Source organism: Delphinapterus leucas, chromosome 9 (assembly GCF_059928025.1).
Source record: "Delphinapterus leucas isolate spDelLeu-1000000601 "Yukka" chromosome 9, BTC_Dleu_Yukka2, whole genome shotgun sequence".
Taxonomy (NCBI): Eukaryota; Metazoa; Chordata; class Mammalia; order Artiodactyla; family Monodontidae; genus Delphinapterus; species Delphinapterus leucas.
Genome location: NC_143137.1, coordinates 104,225,622 through 104,249,611, shown reverse-complemented (window position 1 = coordinate 104,249,611; position 23,990 = coordinate 104,225,622). Strand labels below are relative to the sequence as shown.

Here is a 23,990-nt window from a genome sequence, read left to right as displayed (position 1 = left end):
AACACTTTGCCGTGCACCAGAAACTACCACAGCATTGTAAGTCAACTATACGTAACAAAAAAAGAGGAAAGGTCCTTGATATTTGGTCTTGTCCAAAGCCATTTGGCATGGACTCTCTGGATAGGACCGAATTTCGAGGACCTTTGGCTGTGGACCAAATGTCTTATGGAAGTTTTAGACAGGACCAATATCTGCTAACCTAAATGTTTAGTCTTGTATGTTGGGAAGAAGGAAACCAGCATTCATCCATTGCTTATATGTTTTATATGTTGGGTGGGGGCAGGGTTTACACAATAGACTGATGAGCTGGTGGTATTTTTTTTTTTTTTTAAAGGACAGAAAACTAAGGTTCAAAACAGTTAAGTAACTTGACTGAAGTCATCAAGCTCGTGATGGGGGAGCCAGGATTTGAGTCCTGGTCTGTTGGACACTTCCTTCCAGCTCTGCCTCTTTACCTTCCTGATCCCGTGGGGATGGAGGGGCATTTTGTGTGTGGCTGGGACTGCACAGAGTCCTTACCCTCTGAAGACGTGAGCTTGTGTTCTGGTTCATCCCTGTGCCCGTGGGCAACACTCAGAACCTCCTTATTAGCTGGCGGGAAAACGTGGAGAGGATGCTGTCTCTCACATTATAAGAAGGAAATGAGAGATATGAGGACCTGCAGAGCTCTGCACAAACAGCAGAACAAAAGCCTGCTGCACTTGTGGCCTGGGGAGTTGTGCATCTCAGGGGCGGTCCTGCCCCAGCATGGCACTTGGTCACCAGCAAGATGGCCTGTGAATTTCCTCACCATCAGAGAGTGACTCTAGGGCGCTGTGTGTGCCCAGAAGTATTTCCTTCTCAGATCTGATAAGTCCCAACAGAAAGCTCATGCTTGCATTTATTTATTAAAAAATACTTTTTTGAATAAATATTTGCAGGCATTGGGCTACATCCTGGATATACAGTGACAAACCGTCAGGTCCCTCCGCTCAAGGGGCAGTGACCCTATAGAGAGCGATGTGTCCAGAGGTTGGTCAGGTGGGGTCGTGGTCTGCAGGGTAGGCAGGTGGAGGCCCCTCACCTAGATCTCAGTGCTGTTAATGCTTTGTGTTTAAATGACAGAGGAAGAAGGATCCTGGGGCAGCTTTCTAGGGAAAAGACCAGAGCCTGTTTCAGATAGCGTAGTTGTGAGATTGAGTAAAGGATACGGTTTTCCGCTCAAGTCTGCATCCCCTGTAGCCGTCCTTCATGGCAGGGTTCTGATTATGTAGCCGGAAATCCTTCTTGCTGCTTATCTGTTCCAAGGCTGAGATCCTGCCAGCTGGATCTCACTTCTCCTTCTATTTCTGTCGGGCACTGGGGTGCGTCCAGGACAGAGGGTGCCTTTCGAGGCATCTGCCCGTGGCCCTGCGAGCTCTCTGGGAAGCCCTAGGCCTGTGGAAATGCATAGCAATGGAAAATTAAGATGCCGTGTGGCTCTGTGCATTTCCCCCCATGGCAGAAATGATTTTACCTGGGAATATGGAAGACTCATAGGCTGAAAACCCACTGTTTAGAAAACTCATGAAATCCTGGATCTCATATAATAAAACACATCTTCTCAAAAGCACAGCAGGAATGGCAAAAAATAAGAGAAATTAGTCCATAGAGGTGGATGTATGAAACCAGAGAGGAAAGTCAGTCGTCCTAGGGTGTCCACTGATGCCCGGGGCCTGGACCCTTGGTACTCGAGGCCAGGCTGGGCCACGTCACAAGTCCAGGGCCCCAGGTAGGGAGAGTCAGATCAGGGTACCTCTCATAAAAGCAGACTCCCCGGAAGAGCCTGTCCTGCAAGAGGTCAGTGTAGACACACCCCCTGGATGGCCTCAGCACTGGGCAGAGCTGGAGGCTTCCCTCTCAGCAGTTGCACATGCCCTGCTGTGGATGTGGAGCCCCTAGTCACGCTTCCCTGAGTGCTCTGGATAATCCATGTGGAATATTTTTATTTAAAGTGGTCCCAGGCTGGCAGGGCCCACAGGTATCTGACAAAGGCAAACACTCTCCAGCCGCAGAGGATCCCCACATATAAGGTTCCAAGGAATGTGATGTCAAAATAACAATTCCACACAAGAGGAAAGAGCATCAGAAACCAGAGTCAGCCGAGACAAATGCAGTCAGATCAGACCCAGATGTTGGGATACAAACGAGAATATTTTTTTATGCACAGAGAAATCAATGCGGGAATCGAGTGGATGGGTATACCACATCCGTATATACCAAGTACTTGCCAGCTTTGGAAAGGAATCACATAGAGCCTGTATAAAGGAATGCTACAGTAATTGGAACTAATCTTCTAGGGGAGGATTTGACAGGATGATAGTTGCAGGTTGTGAGATAAGTTAGTGAATCTGGGGGCAGATTTGAAGAAGTTGCCCAGAATGAAACACAGGTGCACGGGTGGAACATAGGAAGGAAATGTTTTGGTACATGGAGGATAGAGAAAGAAGGTCCAACATACATCCAGTTAGAATTTTGAAAGAAGTAGCAGAGAATGTGGAGAAGATGAAGCGATAGTGCCGGAGACTTTCTAGTTGAAAGACCCCTATTTCCTGATTCAGGAATCCCAGTGAATCTAAAAAAAGATATATGTACGTGTGTGTATATATATCACACACACATATATTAAGTATATATAAAATATTTATGTATATATATACATATATGTATATGTATAAAACCACACCTAGTGAGACTGCAGAACACCAGAGAGAAAGGAAACATTTTAAGAGGGACCACAGAGCAAAGACTTTATCTGCAAAATAACAGTAACTAGGCTGACCACTGACATCCCGTCAAGAATAGAAAATTTCCGCCAGGATTTCCCTGGTGGTCCAGTGGTTAAGGGTCCGTGCTCCCACTGCAGGGGCCATGGGTTCAATCCCTGGTCAGGGAATTAAGATCCTGCAAACCACATGGCGCAGCCTAGAAAAAAGGAATAGAAAACCCAGAGCTGTAGAAGAACATCTTTAAAGAACAAAGAGAAAATAAGCATGAATTCAATTGATGTACCTGGCAAAACTATCTTTCAGGAATGAGCCTGAACAAAAATATTTTTCAACAAAAATAGAGTGCATACAACCAAAAAACCTTTACTAAAAAGAAGTTCCAGATGCAATCTAAAGGTTGAAATCCAGGAAGCAAAACAGGATCCCAGAAGCATAGGCACAGAGTTAAGAAAGAAGGGATCGGGCTTCCCTGGTGGCGCAGTGGTTGAGAGTCCGCCTGCCGATGCAGGGGAAGCGGGTTCGTGCCCCGGTCCGGGAAGATCCCACATGCCGCGGAGCGGCTGGGCCCGTGAGCCATGGCCGCTGAGCCTGCGCCTCTGGAGCCTGTGCTCTGCAACGGGAGAGGCCACAACAGTGAGAGGCCCGCGTACAGCAAAAAAAAAAAAAAAAAAAGGAAAGAAAGAAGGGATCAAAACCCATCCTTCACTAAATTGCAGATCAGTAGTTCTCAACTGGGGTCCACATTGTCCCTACGAGGGAGCTTTGGCCACATGTGGAAACGTTTGTGGTTGTCATAACTGGGGTGGGCAGATGTTACTGACGTCTGGTGGGCGGAGGCCAGACAGGCTGCTGGAATCCTACAGGGTCCAGAACAGCCCAACAACCAATATCAAGGGTGCTGGGGCTGAGAACCCCGACTGCCTATTACAAAAGCGAGGGTCTCCAGGGTGGTGACAGCTGAGCTGGTGGTGGGGCTGATGTTCCCGTGCCTTGCAGGGGTTGGTGTGTCCTGCACTGAATTTTGAGCTGTGAAATTTATACTTAAACAGGAGATGCCATTAAATACAACTTTTAAATGTTCTTGGAAAAAAATGATCGCTGGGGAGCTGGTGCAGCTTGAGGCCAAATTCTGAAATAGGTGAACATTTTCAAAGGCTCCTTCTGTCATCCAGGGCTACAGGTCACAGGTGGCACCAAGCTCCAGTAGGCCATGGCCAACTGTTCTGCCCTTCCTGGAAGAAAATTCAGACCACTTCTAAGTGATATGTCCCCTGCTCCCGAAGCACCTCAGAAATAAATACTAACATACACCGTACCAGACAGGTTGGCGCTTCTGTATCATGTCTTTGCTTTTGTCAGAGGTTGACATGCTACACTCGTTTATATCTATCTCCCTGGTCCAACTTTCAAAACAGTTTCTTACTTACATTTTACTTTTAAATTTCATGCATTTTTTGAAAAAGTATCTCAATATTTTCGTTTCAGAAGGCTTGAAACAAAATACGCAATTAGTTTCAAGCAAGCCAGGACTCATATTTATTCATTCCTGTTAAGGTGTCAGGAGCCGTAGCTCTGTCCCCGGTCACGCTCTCTCATTGTTGACAGTTATGTTCTGGGGGCACAGGGTCCTTGGCCAGTGGACGGCTGTCACTGTGGCACCTTTCCCCCCTGGGGCCGCAGTGCAGGGAGTCCCCAGCTGGCCAGGATGCTGGCAGTCCCTTCCCACATGGAACAAGGCCCCCCTGAGCACCTTTGCCTCAATCGGCTGGTAGTTCAGCCATGTCACACTTGGCAGAAATGTCAGGGAGTGTGGGGTAGGAAAAGAAAGAATTCTGACAAGGCTGCTGCCTTTCCCTGGGCCTGTGAAGAACAAGGGACGCTGGTGGCCTGAGGGATAAACTGTGCTGTGATGTCAACCCCTCAGCTCAGGTCACCTCCTGCAGCAGAGTCCCCTCTGGCCTCCTGTTCCCTCCAGGGAGTCAAAGAGATAAGCTCATCTTGCTCTAGGGTGACAGGATGCAGCAGCTGACACAACTGAGTGCTCGGCTCTCAGGGGTGCATCTGAGCTCAGAGATGGATCCCTTTCTTGTGAGTGAGCCCCACAGTCTCTTAAACCCCCGTGGAAAGGGACCTCATTAACTGGAGAAACCGCTGGGCTGGCCTGTTGTAATATCAGGATGCTTTGGAAGAGGCTCAGCTTCAAGGGGAAGTGCAGGGGCCAAAGGTGTGAGCCGAGGATGCCCGTGCCCCGTTCTCCCGCCCTGGTCCAGCACTTGCTGGGTGATTGGCAGCTGAGGCAGGCTGATGGGAGCCAGGCTCCGACCTCAGATGTGTCCAGGTGGCCACGTCCTAGTTGGCGATGGTGAGCCTTGTTCCTGGAGCTGGGTCAGCTGTCCTCTGGTTAGCACAATTTTGTGTGCCCGACGCACTGAAACGTCGGAGTTTGGAGCAGAGAAAGGTTTATTGCAGGGCCATGCAAGGAGACTGGTGGCTCATGCCGTAAAAAGCCCCGAGCTCCCCGAAGCGTTTCGGCAAACCGTTTTAAAAGCCAGGTGAGGGAGTGGGGCAGGTAGTAGGGTACGTGATCAGCTCCTGCCCAATTCTCAGATTAGCTGATGGTGAGGGAACAGGGCAGGGTCACAGGGGTTAACATTATCAGTCCTTAGGCTCCAGGAGGCCTGGGGCTATGGGCTCATGGTCATCAAGTAGTTAACATCTTCCATTTGGTGAGGGTTTTAGCATCTGCAAAACAACTCAGGAAATGTGCATCAGATACTGTTACCTGAGTACTTCAGAGAGGCCCCATGGCAGAGGACATGGGGAGGGGTCTGTCCTGGGGACAGACAGACCCATTGGGTCCTGCTCAGTTACACTCTGGTCACCTTCACTGCTCCCTGCTTAGCGTTTGAACGATATTACTGCCATCTCAAAAGAATGATGAAAGGGAGCAGCATGGTTTTGTTTTCTTTGTGTGTGTGTGTGTGTGTGTGTGTGTGTGTGTGTCTATATTAGGAAGAGATACGCACATGGGTTTCAATGCATTAAGTGTTTTCCCCGTTTGCTGCAGTCTCCACCACTCCCTATTATGCACCTAGTTCACTGCCTCGTTTTCTTACATGACGAATCCCTGAAAGAATCTGAATTTGTGATCCCTGAGAGAATCAATCCCCACATCACACCTCACACCCATCTTTTAAAAGCCTACTCTTGGAAAACAGTTAGTTTTAGTCATTTATATATTAAAGGAAAACCATTTCCTTTTCATTGCTTCTTTCTGCTAAGGATAACTTATCCTTAATCTTTTATATCAATTCTAAAAAAAGGGTTTAGTGCTTCCCATGTTTTAAGAGGAGTTTGGCTTTAACAAAACTGCCCCCAGCCCCAGTCTGTAGGTGGTCACACCCAGTTGGCATCACATCCATTCTATTAAGGTCTTAATTTAGAAATCTGTGAATAGGCAAAGTATCTATTAGAGCTACTCCATCAAAATCTCACCATCACCCATGCTCCCAATTGGGAGGAGAGAGGCCACACCTGACTGGGCCCAGGGTCCAGGGTAGCACTCCAAGCCTATCTGCCTGTGGCCCTGGGGTTACTCCGAGCCTTGCTGGCCCCTTCTCCTCCTCTCTGCACGGCTCTGTTTGCAGCAGGCCAGGACTGGGCGCCAGGGGCGGGTCCACCGTGGGCACACACCTGCCTCCACCACAGAAATGGGGGTGCACGTGCTGTCTTAGCTCAGGCTGCCAGAGCAAAATGCATGAGACTGGGTGCCTGAAACAACAGAAATTTACTTCTCCTGGTTCTGGAGCCTCGAAATCCAAGATCAAGGTGTCTGCAGGGTCTGGTTCTGCTGAGGACCCGCCTCCTGGCTTGTACACCGCCACCTACTCATCATGTCCTCACTTGGTGGGGAGAGGGCCCTCCTCCTCTCCTTGCAAGGACACTAATCCCACCCCCCAGGGCCTCACCCTCGTGACCTTGGCCTCATCTAACGCTTATGACCTCCCAAAGGCTCCACCTCCAGAGACCATTGCATTGGGGGTGAGGGCTTCACCATATGAATTTACGGGGAGGCATTCAGTTTGTAACAGGAAGCCAGCAGGTTTTTGCTACATGTGATCGGACTGTGTGATCTGTTAGGTCAGCACCCTTCCAGGACATTCCCCAGGTCTTCAGCCCAGAAGAAGCACCCTGCTTCATTTTCACCTGTTTGCCACCAAGTGAAATACACCATGTAAACACTGCCTGCATCTTTCCCCTCCTAAGTGAGTTCCTGCATGATCCATATTTATCTGAGGGAACTATTCACAAGAGGATTTGAAAGACATTAAGGGGTCCTGCCTCAAGCTAAACTATAAAAGTCAGTCTTTGGTGCCTGAGAAGAAAGCAGTGCCTTGTCGGGTTGTCAGACCGTTGTTCATCTGCTCTGTGTGTGTGTGTGTGTGTGTGTGTGTGTGTGTGTGTGTGTGGTGGAGTCCTATTCTTCCTGAGACTGGAAGCTGACAGCTCCTGGGGACAGTTCTTAATTAAGTCCCTTTGTGTGCAAATCCGTTCTCTGACAGCCAGTAGAAAGACAAAAAGAACAAAACAAAACCAGAATCTTCTCTGAAGACGCAGGAAGCAGCAGCTTGCTGTAGCTCCGTGGCCATCGGCTTGTGCTGGAGGCTGGAAGGTGGCCGTGGATCAGGGGCTGCTATTCCCATGGGAGGGAAGATGGGGGGTGGGGATGGAGGGGCTGGAGCCCTCCCTGCTGGCCCTGATGTACAAGGGGAGCTCAGACAGCGGGCGGAGCCAGGGAGGCATGGGCTGCTGGGTGGGCACCTCTGTGTCTGGCCCGGACCCTGCTGCTTCCCAGGGTGGAGACAGAGCCTTGCTCTAGTTTAAGATATTTCAGGTCGAGGAAACTTGAGTAAGGTTGGGAAAGGACTTAGTTTGAGGTGACTGTTGAAAAGAAAGCTGGGACCTGCATAGCATCTTCCAGGCATCTTGCAGGGAGTCAGGGGAGGGTGGTCAGAGCAGGCAGGGTGGCCCAGCACATACTCATGAAGATGGTACGTGAACAGTGCCCGGTGGCCTGCCCAGACCCTGCGTTCCGGCCGCTGCCTTGTCTTGCTGTGTGGGTTTCTTGACAATTCACCCGACCCCTGGGTGTGTGTTCACCCCATAAAAAAAGCAGAGTTGAAAAGCATTGCTCCTGCGTTTTCTTCCAGCTCCAAAATATCACAGCTCCGGGTTATGAGAAGCTAATGAGACCTGCGGTTTAAGTAGAAGGGGATTCCCCTTAAGTGCAGCGCACTCACGAGTGTGACCCTGGGCACTTTTGGGAAGACACTAAGCAGCTGGAAGGACACTTTCGCCATCTGGTGACAAAAGTGTGACAGTGGCTTTGGGAGGATGCTTGTCATCCAGGGCCAAGCCAAGGACTGCTTTCAGCGAAGGGCGATTTTAGCTCCTGCCTCTTGTTTCTTCTTTTTCTTTTTTTTCCTTTCCTTGTTTCTATTAGTTTCAGATATCATTTGATTTTATCACATTAAATTTTTGTTAAAATAAAATGAACATTATCCTATTAAAATGTAACGTCAGAAAAATAGAGAGAGGTTATTAAAGAAGTTACCATCCTTTTTGGGGAGAGAAGATATGCTTGAACAGAGGAATTCTTTTTTTTTTAAGAAGATTATCTGATTGCAAAACTTTAACTTAGATTGTTGTTTTGGAGGTAAAGAAAAAAATGAAATGATAAAACGATATAGTATCCAAACTCTAAAACACTTACTTTAGATTTTTATTTTGAGAACTATTGAGAAATTACTCCTGGAAAAAAAGGTTAAAATTTGTATTTATCTCTGTACACGGCAACTTGTTTCTTAATTGGAAGTTATCAGAATAATTATACAACAGGGTCATAATGTGTAAACAAAACTCAAATGCACAAACACTGAGATCTTGTTCTTTAGCTTTAGAACAATTCTTCTAGTTCTGCTGATGGTGGGAAACGTTATGCTTTCCAGTTTAGATTTCTAAGTCTCTTTGGGGTAGGTTCTCAGCCCCAGGAGGGAACCGTGGAGCCGGCGAGGCCCCTCCTTGTCTCGATGGTGCCCCTCTCCACCTGCTCTATCCTCCCCAGCTGACTTATCCAAATTCCAGTCTGATCCCTTTCCTCTCCCTCCCACTCCAAGAAACAGCTTTGCCTTTAAAAGCCATAATATGCACACAGCTCAGCTGCCATCTGCCATTGCCTGCTTTTCTGTTAGTTTCCCTTTTTATGTGTCAGCTCCCCAGCCAGACTGGGCACAGAGGTGAGCGACTTGGGTGTGTCTTTGTATCTCTCTGTGAGAATACAGGATTCTGTTCGGGTCATGAGCCTATGGGATTGGTCAGTGGAGGGTGGAGGGCCTGGTGGTGGGGCTGAGAAGCCTGCTCTTGTATCGTTGCCCCGGAACCACGTGTGCCTAATCCCCAGCCTGCAGGGTGGGTGTGTCCACATCGTATATCTTCCACTTTTGGATTTGAAGTTTGTCCACTGGGTAAGTAAGAGAGTATGAGTCCTCAGCTACTCCTTATAAATGTTAGCGATATATAGGAAACACTGACACACAGAGTAGAATAGTTAGGAAAGATGTAATAGGCAGAGGGTGGTGTGACACCTGCTCCCCACGTGCAGGACTAGATTGCTCCAGAATCTCAAGGTTTTGCTTCCTGATCTCAGGCTGTGCACTTAGGGACCCTGTTTCTAGCCATGCCCTTTATGCACTTGTCAGATCCCTTCTGTAAAGCCTCTGCTTTCATGTTTATATCATCCTAGCATCTGTATCTTCTCTTCCATTTGTGGATTAAATGTGTAATCCACATCTTGATCCCTCATAATGGAAAGATTTCTCTTTCTTCCCTTTGCCTCCTGTGTGGGTATCTAATCCTCCAGCAGCTCCTTACCAGGTGGTGAGCAGCCCTTCCTGAAGCAAAGCTGTAGATTTCATTTTTTATGTTTCTCCTCATGTGCTGTGCAAGTTAATTTCAGCTCCTGTGTCTTTCAATGGTTTCTTCCTTGACTCAGTCAATATTTATTGAGCCTGTGCAGCGTTTTGCATCAGCTCAGTTGCTATAATCATCCTGGATGTGACAGAGACATGACACGCCCTGGCCCTTGAGTTGCACTGAATCTAGTTGGCAGCTGACTGCAGGCTGGGAGTCGGGCTCTCAGTGACAGGACACAGTGCTCTTGGCCAACACGCCTGGAGGAATTCAGGGGGTCCTGGGCTTATGGAGATTCAAAGGAAGGGGGTGGGTCGAGGAACTGGGAAAGAGGAAGGGAGAGGCAAGCCCGGATTTCAGGGTTTCTCTTTGTTTTCATGTTAATCTTAGTTTGTGTCATCGTAGAATCCAACACTATGGGGGTTAGAAACATAAAGGGAACCTCTCTGGTGATGGACAAAATAGAGAAATGGAGAGAAGACTTTATTTTAGGTGGAATGGTTTTAACTGAGAAAGGTCTGGGCTGACACCTCTTAGCTCACAAATTAATCCCATCTATGAAAACATTACAATTCCTTGGGAAGCTATGCTGGGATTTTCATGCCTCTCATTTGTCTGTTCCAGAGGAGGCATCTGCATTCAGCCTGGAATTAGTGGGGTTTCATGGCACCCACGCCAGCAACCACAGGGCGAAGTTCCAGACAGGAAATATAATGGTGGTTGCTCGTCAGAGAGCAGGATTCCGGTGACACAAGGCATCTGAGTTCTCACCCGGGCCTCTGGCCTCTGCTGGCAGCACAGAACAAAAAGATGTGTTGAAGCTGGATTTAAGAAAAGTATGTTGGCCTTCCCAAGTAGGTGGGCATTCTGCTGGGTGTGGAAGGTGCAGCTGTGTAGGCAGGATAGAGCAGGAGGAAGTGTCTGGAAATTAGTTTCTTTTTTTTGTGCATGAATTTTCATGGCAGCTTGATGGGTAACAGCCCCAAACTAGAAACAACCCAAATGTCCATAAACAAGTAAATGTATAAACAAACTGTAGCATGTCTATACAATGGAATATTGTCAAAAAAGGAATGACAGGAAACAGCACAGGCACATCTCAAAATAACTATGCTGAGTGAAAGAAACCAGACAAGAAAGAGTACATGTATGAAATAAGTTTCTGCCTTCCAGAATGGAAAGACATTTGGGACACAGACAAGAGTGGGATTCAAATTCAACCTGCCTTCTGCTGTATTTCAGAGCCTGGTCCTTCTCATGGTTATGAAATGACACAAGGCAAAGCTCCTTATAGATAGATATCTAACTGCACCAGAGTCCATAAATGTGAAATATATGAGATAAAATACAGCTGCTAACAAACAACTAGCATAGAAGCTCCTCCCAAACGACCACTTACTTCACGTAGATCCTTTTATGTATGAGGCCCTGAATGTAAGGAGTTTCCATTAGGAAGGCCTCGTTCTACATCTGAGAAGTGTTCCCCATGTAAATTAGATTGCTTGTTCCTACTTAGTTGTTTAGAAACAGGCTCAGTGTGTATTTTACAGTCCTTAACTGCCTATGTACATGTGATACAGACATGTATATCATTACTGAGCATTCTGAGGGTCTAACTAATTATGAAAATACTTTAGCTGCCAACAAGTTAAGATCTTTCTTTCGCCTCTGCTGTGCACTTTGTATTCACGGCTGCTTCGTGGAAAGCATGCTCAGACGTGTCTGTTCTGCATGGTTTTGCTTCAGGTTAGACCCACTTTGCAGCACTGTCGTTCCTAAGCCACAGTCACTGGGGTGACTCTGAAAGCAGAGGGGGCCGGTGAGAGCCCTCAGCAGCAGCCCTCAGCATCGGTACCTGGATCCGAGGCTGGTCCAGGCGCTGGCCCTTCGCCAGCCTTCCTACCCCCTCCCCCTCCACCCCCCAGCCATCACCCATGTTCCCACCTTCCTGGAACTAGCACAAGTGGGTCTCATCGGTCTGGGCTCAGGACTGGGATGAATGAATGAAGAGCCCAGAGCTTCTCTTTACTCTCACTCCCAATTCTGCAAGACTGTGCTCTTTTCCTCCAGCACAGCGGTTGACTACTCCAGCCCATAGTGGGTACCTTGAGAATGGCTCCTCTTCCCCAAATGCCCGGGTGTTCCTCTAGGTGCTTCACCTAAGTTCTGTACAAAACTTGATTTGTAACCGGAAGATTGCAGAGGATGGCATTTCTGTCATTAGGCGTGTTATACAAGGTGTAGGTGGCTATTGCTAGCAGGCGGGATTGCAGAAACACACCCTAGAAGCTCATGTTCCTGCTCGCAGATCCAGCAATGCACTGGGCATTCTTACCTTCCGTTTGCACAGAAGGACAGAGAACATGGGTCGACAGGAGGCCTTCTGGTGCTTGAGCTGGTATCTGAGGGCTCTTCGGCTGGGGTGACGCTCAGACCTGGTGCCTGGAATCAGAGCAGCATGTGGAATCTAGTCACGGTCTGGGCAGGCTGACGTCCCACCAGGGTCCCAGACACCGGAGCTGGCTGCCCCACCTGCTGCCATGGGGTGTGGGGTGGATCCCAGCCACACGAGTGGGCTGGGGCAGACAGAGCAGGGCTGGGAGCTGAGGCCGGGGAGGGACACACACACGCTCGTGGCCCTCACTGTAAGCCTCAACTCTGATTCTTGAGAAGTAAACAAATCTCCACGTAGTTGAACCAGGATTTCCAAATGTGTAGTGATAGTAAAACCCACAGTTCAATTTTTGATCACGTTGCAGACCTTTCAGAATTTAGCAGTCCCGGGTGCGTGTGTGGTTTGAGCATGGCTCTGTGGTGGGAGAGGGTGATGTTTCAGTCCCAGAGCAGGAAGGAGGGTTTAGTTTGCAGGCCTGCCCAGGAAGCAGCCAGGAGAGGCTCCTCGGGTCCTGTGATGATGCCTTTCTGATTTGAAGTTGCACCTTTGTTGTTCTCCTGAAGCCCTGTCCTGGGGACAGGACAGAAGGGCCCTTCTTTCCTTTCAAATTCCAAACCGAAATGGGGCTTTTTCCTGCTCCCTGCAGAACAGGAAGGGGGTGGGAAGGGCCTTGAACTCGAGCCGGAGCCCTGTCTCTGATGAAAGGTCTGCCCACAGCCTTCCAGAACAGGAAGGGCCGTGCCCCTTTCTTGAGGACAGACCCCAGTCATCCCCGGCCCTCTTTGCTCCTTCCTGACTCTCCAGCCCTCCAGATGGGACCGTCCTCACCTCACCCAGGGCAGGGGCTGCCTCCCCACCGTCTGACCCAGCGGGCGAGTGCCCTCCGGACTGTGTGTCCCGCCCTGGAGGGGGCAGTGAGAAGTCTTACAATGTTCCAGAAGCAGAGGGCGTGGTCAGCTCCTGGACATTCTTCTGATTGGCTGCTGGTGAGGTCATCGGGAGTCGGCATCAGCAACCTCCTGGCTCCAGCTGGTCTGGGGTCTCCGTGCTGGTGAGCAGCTTGCAGCTAACTTCTCCCACCCGGTGGGGATGTCAGTATCTGCAAAACAGGTCAAAGGACACGGCTCAGAATATTGTCTACAGGGCTTGAGGAGGAGCTAAGCCCTAAGGAGGAACTAAGGTTAAACTTTGTTCAATGGCTAAAGTATTATTTTGTCTTGCTTGACTGTTTTCCTTTCTTTCTGCATTTTCTCACTTCTCTGATTAAATTTACTCTTTGGCTAAAGTTTTTCTACAGACAAAAGACAGGCTGAGGACATGGGTGAGGGTCTATTCTGGGAAGGACCCATAGGGTCCTGCTCGGTTACATCCTGTGCAACTCAGGGTCTCTGCTTTTAAAATTCCGAATCCTTTTCTTATCCTGCTTGCTGAGTAAACCCACCCTGGACACAAGGATGCTACAGGCTGAAAAGAGAACTGGTAGGAGACAAGGACAGGAGGAGAGCGTTGGCAGAGAGATGCCTGTTATGGTAGCGAGAGAACCTTCTTGTGCCAGCACCGCTTCTCAAAAACGTGCCTTTACATTGTTGTAAGATTGATTTTTAACTTCTAAGGCTATAATGCAGACCAAGTCAAGATTTTGTCCCGGGCCACTCTAAAGTTTTTTTCTCAGTGTTTTCTTTCTTTTGTTACTTTCTAAGCGTGAACACACACACACACACACACACACACACACACACACACCCCTAAGTCGTGACTCCCAGCCAGACAGTGGTCTAGTGCCTTTAAGTACAAATTGAGCTTTTGCTTCATGCAGTAACCAGGCCACTTGGTGGAGATTGCAGTTTGGGGTTTTTGCACGGTATAGACCAAGGGAGCACCCGAGAGTGCTGTTTGCGCAGTGCTGGTCGTGCCACTCATGTCGTACGCAAAAGTCAAGTGGGGCCTCCCTGCCAGAAAACCGTTTGGCAACCCCCGTCCCATCCACACTGTCCTTTAAAGCACGTATTTCCACATCACAACTCCCGATTGCTGGGTCCACATGTGCTGTTTCTGCTTTGGCATGGGTCACCCCAGATGAAAAATCACTCTGTGGGTGGTTTCCAGGAAAAAAGGAATCATCCCCATCACGGCCTGCCTGAGTTACTACAGGAGGATTTGTTGGCAGTGTCCAGCATTGCTAGGAATGGCCATTACGCTTGATTGGAGCCACCCAAAAAGGTAGAATTGGGGCCAGTGGCTGGAAAGTGCAGCAAGGCCAGTTGGAGCCTGGAGATGAAGGCCATGGTGACGCTGGGTGACGACCCCTGAGAGGCCTTGGACTCGAGCCGGAGCCCTGTCTCAGATGAAAGGTCTGCCCACAGCCGGTGGCCTGATGCCTCTGGGTCTCAGTTTCCTCGCCAGAAACTAGGGCGATCATGTTAGTAGGGGTGTTTAGTATTGACATGAGACTGACATGAGATCACGTTGGGACAGCTCCCCGCCGGGTCCCCGGCCCTGAGAAGGCCCCCGTTTCTCCTTCCCTTACCCCGCCCTTCCTGCCCTGCTCTGATGTCTTCTCACAGCTGAGATGCTGGGGGCGGGCCGGGCTGGCTGGGTGGCCCTGGGCAGAGCTGTGGGAAAAGGGTTCACCTGCAGGATGCGTGGCTGGGCAAGAATTCAATATGACGTGTTATTTACTTTTTTAAGAAACAAAACCCTTTCTTCAACATAAAGCTTATAAAGAAGCTCACTATGTGGGTTGATAAAAATACAGAGGCTCAGGTGTGGAGCTGGGAGGGATTGAGCATCCCAGGCCCCACCAGTGTGCCCCTCCTTCCCCCAGGGGAGCCTGCTCAGCCCCAGCCCCGTCCACACGCTCTGGGACCCCGGGGTTCGTGTGTGCGTGACGTTCAGGGCCAAGGATGGAGACACTGCCCTGACCGTGGCCTGTGTTGCAGGTGTCGCCGTGCGAGCGGTGTCGCTGCGAGGCCAGCGGGGAAGTGCTGTGCGCGGTGTCCGCGTGTCCACAGACCGAGTGCGTGGACCCCGTGTACGAGCCCGACCAGTGCTGCCCAATCTGCAAAAACGGTAGGTGGATGCGCGTCCGGCCCGCGACCACGCAGGGGTCCCTGCGCGCTTCCCGCCCAGGAAGCACGGGATGCAGCGCGGGATGCACTGCGGGAGGCATGTGAGTTTCAGTATTTGCATCCACGCCCTTGCACGCGGGTCCCTGCCCTCTGGGCCCCGGGGACCCGCGGGAGCTGGGCTCCAGTAAGGCCTGCCCTCTCTTATCGGTGTCAGCACAGTGTTTTACACACGTTTAGTTCTTTGGGGGAAAATTCAATTTCCACTCTTGAGGAGAGTCGCTTATTTTAATTTAACTGTGTTTGTTCTTGCAAAGCAGTTTCTCTCTTTCCGAGACAAATCAAACATGCCGGTTGGGCTTATTTACTTTTCATTACTAAGTGGATTAAACGTGAAACATCGTTGAATATTTTTCATAAGCAACATTGGCAGGAAGAGAACCCCCTCTTACTCCCAGTGAGAGCCTGGGGGAGATCAAAAGCCTTGTCTGCTTTATGAAGGAAAAATGGCAGGATGGCTTTGGTTAGCAAGGGAGACTGTTTCCTCATCCTAAAGGATAAGTACTTTGTACCTGAGACGCTGCGTGCATCCAGGCTTCACTTTAAGAGGGTGTTGAGAAGAGTGGGTTCCCAGGGAGGATGGGATGAAGACCCGTGGCTCAGGATGGTGGTGGGATGAAGCAGTTGAGCGCAGCTTGGAAGAGAGCAGACTCTGGACATAAGACCACATCTTCAAGTACATGCGGGTACTGCCTTGGGAGAGGGTTGGGCCGTCTCTCTGTGGCCCCAAGGCCACAGTGCTAGGACGAAGTCAGGGCAGAGTGTCTCAAAAAGAAGAAGGCAACTCCATGGCCTGAGCGTTTCAGAGACGGGAGGGGCTCACCTGTGATGTTATCAGCTCGTCATCTGTGGGGTTGCTGGACATCAGGCCGTGTGGTGTGGGCTTTGTCAGTGGCTGACGGTTACACGGGGCTGCTATTAGTGTCTGCGTCAATTCTGAGATTCTGCAGTCATGCCCACTGTGTGGGCTGTGAGGTTCCACGGATGCCTTTCTCCAAGTGCACACAGATACCCAGATTTCACCACGAGAAATTTTAAAACTCTTGAAAGGAATCAATAGAAGAGGATGTGAAGCTTCTGTGGAAACAGGACGGTGGCAGCCTCTCCACCGGTGGTGTGGAGTGAAGTAAGCGTGGGGAGGGGACGCTGGTGCCTGGGGTTGGTGAGGAGACCACAGCGACTGAGGTCCAGGCTGCAGCACACTGCACGAGGCGGCATGACTGAGCCTTCCCGAGTCAGTGATACTTAGTGAATGGCTTGAATATAAGTGGCTCAAATAGTTGGCATCTTAAGTATGCAAGATATTGTTTTGCTTTTGTCAGTTATAACAAAAAAATAAACACAAAGTTTTGGCCTTAGACAGTCAGGGAATCCTCGTTTCGATGTTTACAAAAGATGGAAAGACATGATTTCCATCCTTGAGGATATTTTCAATCCCCGAAACTTTAGAAAGGTTTCAGACCTACAGAAAAGTTGATAAATAGCACAAAGAACAGAGGTATACCCTTCACTGTATTTACCTATTATTCACATTTTGCTGTTTTATTTGCTTTATCTCTTTTGAGCTCCGTCTCTGTCCCTGTCTCTCCCTATCTCTGTATATCACCCAACACTGTCAATACCTTTGCTTATTTGTTCTTTTTCATGATATACACAGGATACCTTCTATTTATACCACAACCAGCATGAAACCTACTGGTTAAAGTTCAAGATTTTTTTGCAGTTCTTTTTGCCCTTAAGATATATCCCACTTAGGGTATAGAGTTAGAGAACTTAGAAATTATTTGAATTAATTCTTTATCATGTGTGGATATGTTAAAATTTTATAAAGATTTAAAGTCACTTATTTCTGGTTGATTCAGTTTTTAATGTTAAGATTTAATTTTATTGTTTGAAGAAGCAAACAATGTTCAAAAGTAAAACCTGTATAAATATGGTATAGTCAGAGATTCACAGAATGTTTTAATGTTGCACTGATGGTTTGGGGAGAGAGATGGTTGCTGCCCTGATAGAAAACTTCTAAATGCTCTGCCATTGCCTTTACACTTTGAGAGACAGCATAGAATGAAATAAGGCAGGACTGGGGGTATTGTATTAAAGATTCTTAGAAGGAGGATGAATATGTTTTGTAAAACTAGATTAAGAAAGATTACAGGATACAAAAGGATTTGTATTCAAAGGTTTGATCCAATTATATCGAAACAGCAACAACTTTTTATTTTCAGGAATACACCCAGAAATAAATGTAAATGTCTAATCATGTAAGTACTCTTAAATTTTGTTATAACGTATTCACTAGATATAATCTGTCTTTCATCTGTCTCTAGCTGTAGGGTATTCTGACCTTGACAGGGCAAATGGTGTTCAGAATTCTTACTGAAAAATTTGCTTGAAAAATGAGAACAGTCTCTATCAGAAATGAACGCCCTGTAATAATTGCTTGAGATTAGTGAATAAGTGACAGTAGTCCATCCCTACTGCTGTGCACAAAAATCAATGTTTTCAATAAGAAAAAGTTATACATCTGATAGATCACAGATTACAGGACATCAAAAGTGATGCCTTGTAAAAGTAAATGTTTGGAGGGACTTAGCTTGGATGGAAAGGAAAATCACGATTCAGTTGCAAGCTGCCAAAGTCACTTGCATCAAAGGAACAAAAGTCTGAAATCAAGAATGCCTGGAATATAAATAAATGACCACAAATAACATACAATGTAAAATAATCACTTTGTTGATTTGTATAGATCAGTCTCCCAAGGGTTTTCTTTCCTTTGGGACTGGTTTTTGGATTTTTCCTACTGATACAAACAGTGAGTGTTCTATTCACTTTCAGGATTTCAGGTTCTCTCTGGTGCTGGTGTACCTCAGATGAGGCTTACGCGCACAGCACACATTCCCTTCAAGCTGGAGATCAGAAGACTTCCGTCCTGCATATGTGCACCTTACCTTACTTTAAACGTTCAAAGGCAGGAAGCTGACAAATACAAGACATTGATGTTGACATACGAGGGCCTTGTTGTGATTCGAGCTGATTCTCCAACGTGGAATATTATACCCAAGAGGGAATATGTACACCAAAAGCACAAAGGCACTGAGTATAGAGATTGTATATCTCCCACAAGTATTCACTACTACTTGATAGTAGTTATTTAGAACTTTATTTCCACCAGAAAATGAATATGGCTATTTTTGGAGGAAAATGAAAACTTTTATGAAATTTTTAAGATAAATATGGAGACTTCAAATTATTAGAAGCACTTTCGTGGAAAACATGTGAGAAGCACTAAGAATTAGACATGGTTGTTTTTGTTTTTCTCTTGTGTATTTCAGACAGTAAGATAAGACCATAATTAAACCACATGTAGTGAGTTGGACAGAACTGAATGATATGTGTGTGTGTGATTCATATCAAGATTCTTCTCACAAGGAAAAGCCTACTCCCGTCATATGGCTTCAACATTACATTTTTCCAAAATTTTTACCAAAGAGATAATAACGAACCTTGTGGAAACACTTGATCATTAGTTAAGATGACATGATCTTAACCATAAAAAAAATAAAGGAAACTACAAATATCAGTATTAATACTTGATTATACCAAGTTTGTTTTACAAAATCAATATGTAAAAATCAGCTGTATGTCTAGATACCAGCAACAAAGAAATAGAAATGAATTAAAAACTACTCTTTCAAATAACGTCATACATACCAAATAATTAGAAGTAAATCTAACAAAATTGGACAAGAGTGCCACACTTAAAAATCTTAAAGCTTTATTGAGAGAAATTAAAGAAATCCTCAGTAAATGGAACGATAGACAATATTCATGATTGGAAAACTCACTAATGTAAAGATGTCATCAGCCTCAAATTACTCTATTAAAGAAATAAAATCTATGTATTCAGCATAATTCCAGTAAAAAAAAATACAATGACTTTTTTTGTGCAAGTTACCAAATTGATTTTAAAATCCACATGGAAAGACAAGTTAAAAACTGGCCAGTGAAATACAGAAGAAGAACAACAAAGCTGTAAAATGTATACTGTAAAAGTGATCAACACACTGTGGTACTGTCTCAAAGATCAAAAGACTGACAAACCAGAGCAGAATAGAGTCAGAAAAGACTTAGGAATAAAGGACCTCTAGATACACGATGAAGCTGATCCTGCAGTATAGTGGGGAGGGGGTGATCTTTCCAATAAATGCTACTAGGTCAGTTGGGAGCAATATGAAGATAAATGTTGATTTCTTCCTCACACTGTACAAAAAATAAACAGTTCCAAATAGATTACAGATTTAAATATGAAAGTTAAAATAATGCTTTCAGAGGAAAACATAGAACATCTTTATGATTTTGATTAGGCAAAGGTTAATTTTAAAAGATACTAAAAGCACTAACCATATGGAAAGAACTGATACATTGGACTTTATTAAAATTAAAAACCTCTGTTCATCAAACAACATTACCAAACCAATGCAAAGCAGCTCACATGTTTGGAAAAATATATGCAATGAATATATCTGACAAATGAATAAACCATTCTAACACAGAAAAACAAAGTAGAGAAAAAGTAGAGATGAAAAGTAGAAAGAAAAATGTAAAGGGATTCCAACTGTCTGTGGACCTCTGTGTCTTTCTTCTAGTTCCGCTAATCATACACACAAGTTTTCTCACTGAGCTGTATGTACTGGGATGCTGCCACTCACCACTACTTTTGTAACATTGTAGTTCTGTGATAGGACCTGCTCTTGGTGTAGAGTCACGAGAGAACAATAAATTGGATTTCCTATTTTAGTGAAAATAATCTAGTATTAATCTGAAGTAGATTGTGATAAATTAAGATGCATATTTTAATTCTTAGAGCAATCACTAAGAAAATGAACAAAGGAATTAAACATAGCACACTAAAAAATATTTATTTAACTTAAAAAAGGCAGTCAGGGAGGATCAGAGGAATATAAAGCCAGAAAACTTGTAGACAACAAATAAAAAATGTATATGCACTTAATAATAGAACCTCAAAATACAGAAAATAAAAATTGATAAAATTCAAAGGAGAAATAGAAACTTAATCATAGTTGGAAATTTCAACAAGCTATTCAATAATTCACAGAAAATCTATACAGAAAATTAGCAAGGATATGGAAGACTTGAATGACACTGTCAACTAACTTGACCTAACTGACATATATGTGGAACATGGCACCCAGCCACTGAAGAATGCTTTTCAAGTTGGTGGACATTCTCCAGGGTAGACCGTATATCGGGACATAAAACAAATCTTAATAAATGTAAAGAACTTACTCATACAAACTTTATTCTTTGAACATAACCGAGTTCAGCAGAATCGATAACAGAAGAAATCTGGGAAATTTGCAAATATTTACAAATTATATAGCACACTTCTGAATAACCCATGTGTCAATGAAGAAATCACAGACAAATTAGAAAATATTTTGAACTAGTACAAATGGCAACAGACCATACTAAAATGTATGGGATGATGCTAAGGCAGTGATTAGAGGGAAATTTACAGCTTTAAGCACCTGTATCAGAAAAGAAGAAAGCTCTCCAATAAATATGTGAGCTTCCACCTTAAGGAATGAGTGGAAGAAGAGCAAAGTATTCTAAAAACATAGCACACAGTGAAAGAGAGAAAGTAACAAAAACGTGAGCAGAAATAAATAGGATAGAAAATAGGAAAAGCTTAGGAGAAAGTTCAGTTAAGTTAGCTCTTTGAAACTTGGGACTTTGAAAGCATCAGTAAAATTGACAAAACTTTCACTAAACTAAGAAAAAATCAGAGAGACAAATCAAGATGGAAAGAGGGGACATTACTACTGACCCTACGAAAATGAAAAGGAATATAAGGCGCTATTATTAACAACTTTATACCAACAAATTGGACGAGTTGGAAGAAATGGACAAATTTCTAAGAGAACACAAATTACTAAGACTAACTCAGTTCATTTCTGAATTGCCCTAAAAGAAATAAAAATTCAAATTTGTAATCAAAAGCTTCCCACAAATAAAAATCTAAACCTACATGGATTCACTTTAAATATATTTAAAGAAAAAAATAACACCAATCCTTCACAAACTCATTCAGGAAATAAAGATGAAGGAACATTTCTCAATTTATTCTGTGTGTTTTTTATGGTCCTGGTACTAAAGCAAAGCAAAGGTATCACACACAAAAATACAACTACAGATCAATTTCTTTCATGATTATATATGGAAAACTCCTTAACAAAATATTAACAATCTGAATCCAGCACCATAAAAGGGATAATACACTGTAACCAAGTGAAATTTATCGTGGGAATGCAAGGTTGGTTTATTATCTGAAAAATCAATTAATGTAATAAGCATATTATCAAAAAGATAAAGAATAAGAAAAATTACCTCAAAAATGGAGAAGAGGTATTTGACAGTATTCAACACTCATTCATGATTAAAGCTCTCAACAAAATAGCAAAAGTGAAATTTCTATCCTGATAAAGGGCAACTATGAATAATCTATAGCTATAGCTAACATCATACTTAATGGTGAAAGACTGGATGTTTCACCAATAAGATCAGAGAGAAGGCAAGAATATCCACTTTTGCCACTTTTATCCACTACTGTAGTGGAGGTTCGACATGGTGGGGTTAAAAAGAGGAAGGAAGAAAGAAAAAAAATACAATAAAGCAAATTAAGAGGTAAAATTGCCTTTACTCAGAGATGTCATGAAAAATATTTGAAAAATTCCAAGGATTACACACACACACACACACACACACACACACACGCAACTATTAGAACTAATGAAGAATAACACCAGATTAATATATACAAAGTCATTTTTTGTAGCAAGCAGTGAACCACTAGCAATGGACAATAAAAAAGAAATTGAGAAAATAGCTCCACTTGTAATAGCATCAAAAAGAATAGAATACTAAGGAATAAATTACCAACAGATGTGCAAGATTTATACACTGAAAGCTACACATTATTACTGAAAAGAGATATAAATAAATGGAGAGACATTTTATGAGTAGAAGTCTTAATATCATCAAGATTGCAGTTGTCGCCAAATTGATCTATAAATTCAATGAAATTCTATACAAATCCCAACACACTTTTTGGGTAGAAATTGACAAGTTGATCTTAAAATTCCTATGGATCTTAAAGGATAGACAAAACAATTTGAAAATGAACAAAACTGGAGAATTTGCAGTATCCAATTTCATAACATATTATAAAGTCTTAATAATCAATATACGGTGGTATTGGTGTAAGGATAGACGTGCAATAATGGAACAGAATTGAAAGTCTAGAAATAAACCCAGAATGTAAATCCTTACCTATTTATTTTTCACCAAGATACTAAGGCATTTCAACAGGGAAAGAATGAAAGAACATCCTTTCCAACAAATGGTGCTGGGGTTATTAGACACCCTTGTGAAAAAAAGAAAAAAATTAACTTACATCCTTACTTAGATCACCCCATATACAAACACTAACTCAAAATGAATCACAGACCTAAATGTAAGAGTTTAAACTATATAATTTTTATATTATTAAAAATAGAACATCTTCATGACCTTAGGTTGGGCAAAGAGTTCTTAGATTCAACACCAAAATCACAACTCATGAAAGGGAAAAAAACTGATAAATTGAATATCATAGAAATTAAAAGCTTTCACATTTCAAAGCACCTCATTACAAAAATGAAAATATAAGATACAGACAGTGAGAAAATGTTTACAAATTATATACCTGATAAAAGTCTTGTATCCAGTGTATATAAAGAACTCATACAACTCAATAAGAAGATGAACAACCCAATAAAAGATGGACAGAGGATTTGAACAGACAATTCAGTGAAGAAGGTAAACAAATGGTAAATAAGCACATAAAAATATGCTCAACCTCCTTGGTCCTCAGGGAAATAAAAATTAAAGGCACAGTGGGATACCAGTATACCCGCTCTAGAATGGTTCTAATCAAAAAGATAGACAACATCAGGCATTGGCACAGATGTGGAGAAACTGGAACCCTCAAGCATTTCTGGTGGGAATGGTCCATGTGCTTTGGAAAACAGTTTGGCATTTTCTTAAAAAGTGAGACAAAACCTTTTATCTATCCTAGCAATTGCATCCTGGAATTCAATCCCAGGAAACTGAACACATGTCTATGCAAAGGTGTGTAGGTAAATATTCATAGCAATATTATCCTTTGTAGCCAAAAAAATAGAAATAACCCAAATGTCCATCAGCTGGTGAATGGATAAACAACGTGATTATATCCACGCAATGGAGATCCACCAATAAAAAGAGATCAGCAAATGATAAGTATATGCTACAAAATGCCTGAGCCTCAAAAACATCCTAAATGAAAGAAGCTAGTTGCAAAGACCACATATTGTATGATTCTACTTATTTGGAATGTCTAGAGAAGGCAGATTTACACAGGGAGAAGGCCCCTCAGTGGTGGCCTAGATCTAGGATCAAAGAGGGGAATTAATCACAGATGGACAGGAGGGAATTTACTGAGGTGAGAGAATGTTTATTAACTGGGTTGATTACTAAGATCATTAAATTGTACACTTAGAAGGGGTGAGTTTTATGGTGTTTAAAATATACCTCGATAAAGCTGCTAAAAATATGGATAGTCTCTTTAAAAGATAGACAGGTGAAATTTTTGTAATTTCCTTTGATTGAATTCTAAGGCCAGCCTTGATTACACATCTTTTCATCTTCCCTGAG

At 44.4% G+C, this 23,990-nt stretch overlaps 1 protein-coding gene across 1 annotated transcript in view; it reads left to right on the top strand.

Moving 5' to 3' along the window:
• VWC2 (von Willebrand factor C domain containing 2) overlaps nt 1–23,990 on the top strand; it is a 108,459-nt gene that overhangs the window by 7,013 nt on the left and 77,456 nt on the right. The window contains exon 2 of the mRNA XM_022593216.2: nt 15,051–15,180. Coding sequence (XP_022448924.1) covers nt 15,051–15,180 — 130 coding nt within the window. The remainder of the gene's footprint in view (nt 1–15,050; nt 15,181–23,990) is intronic.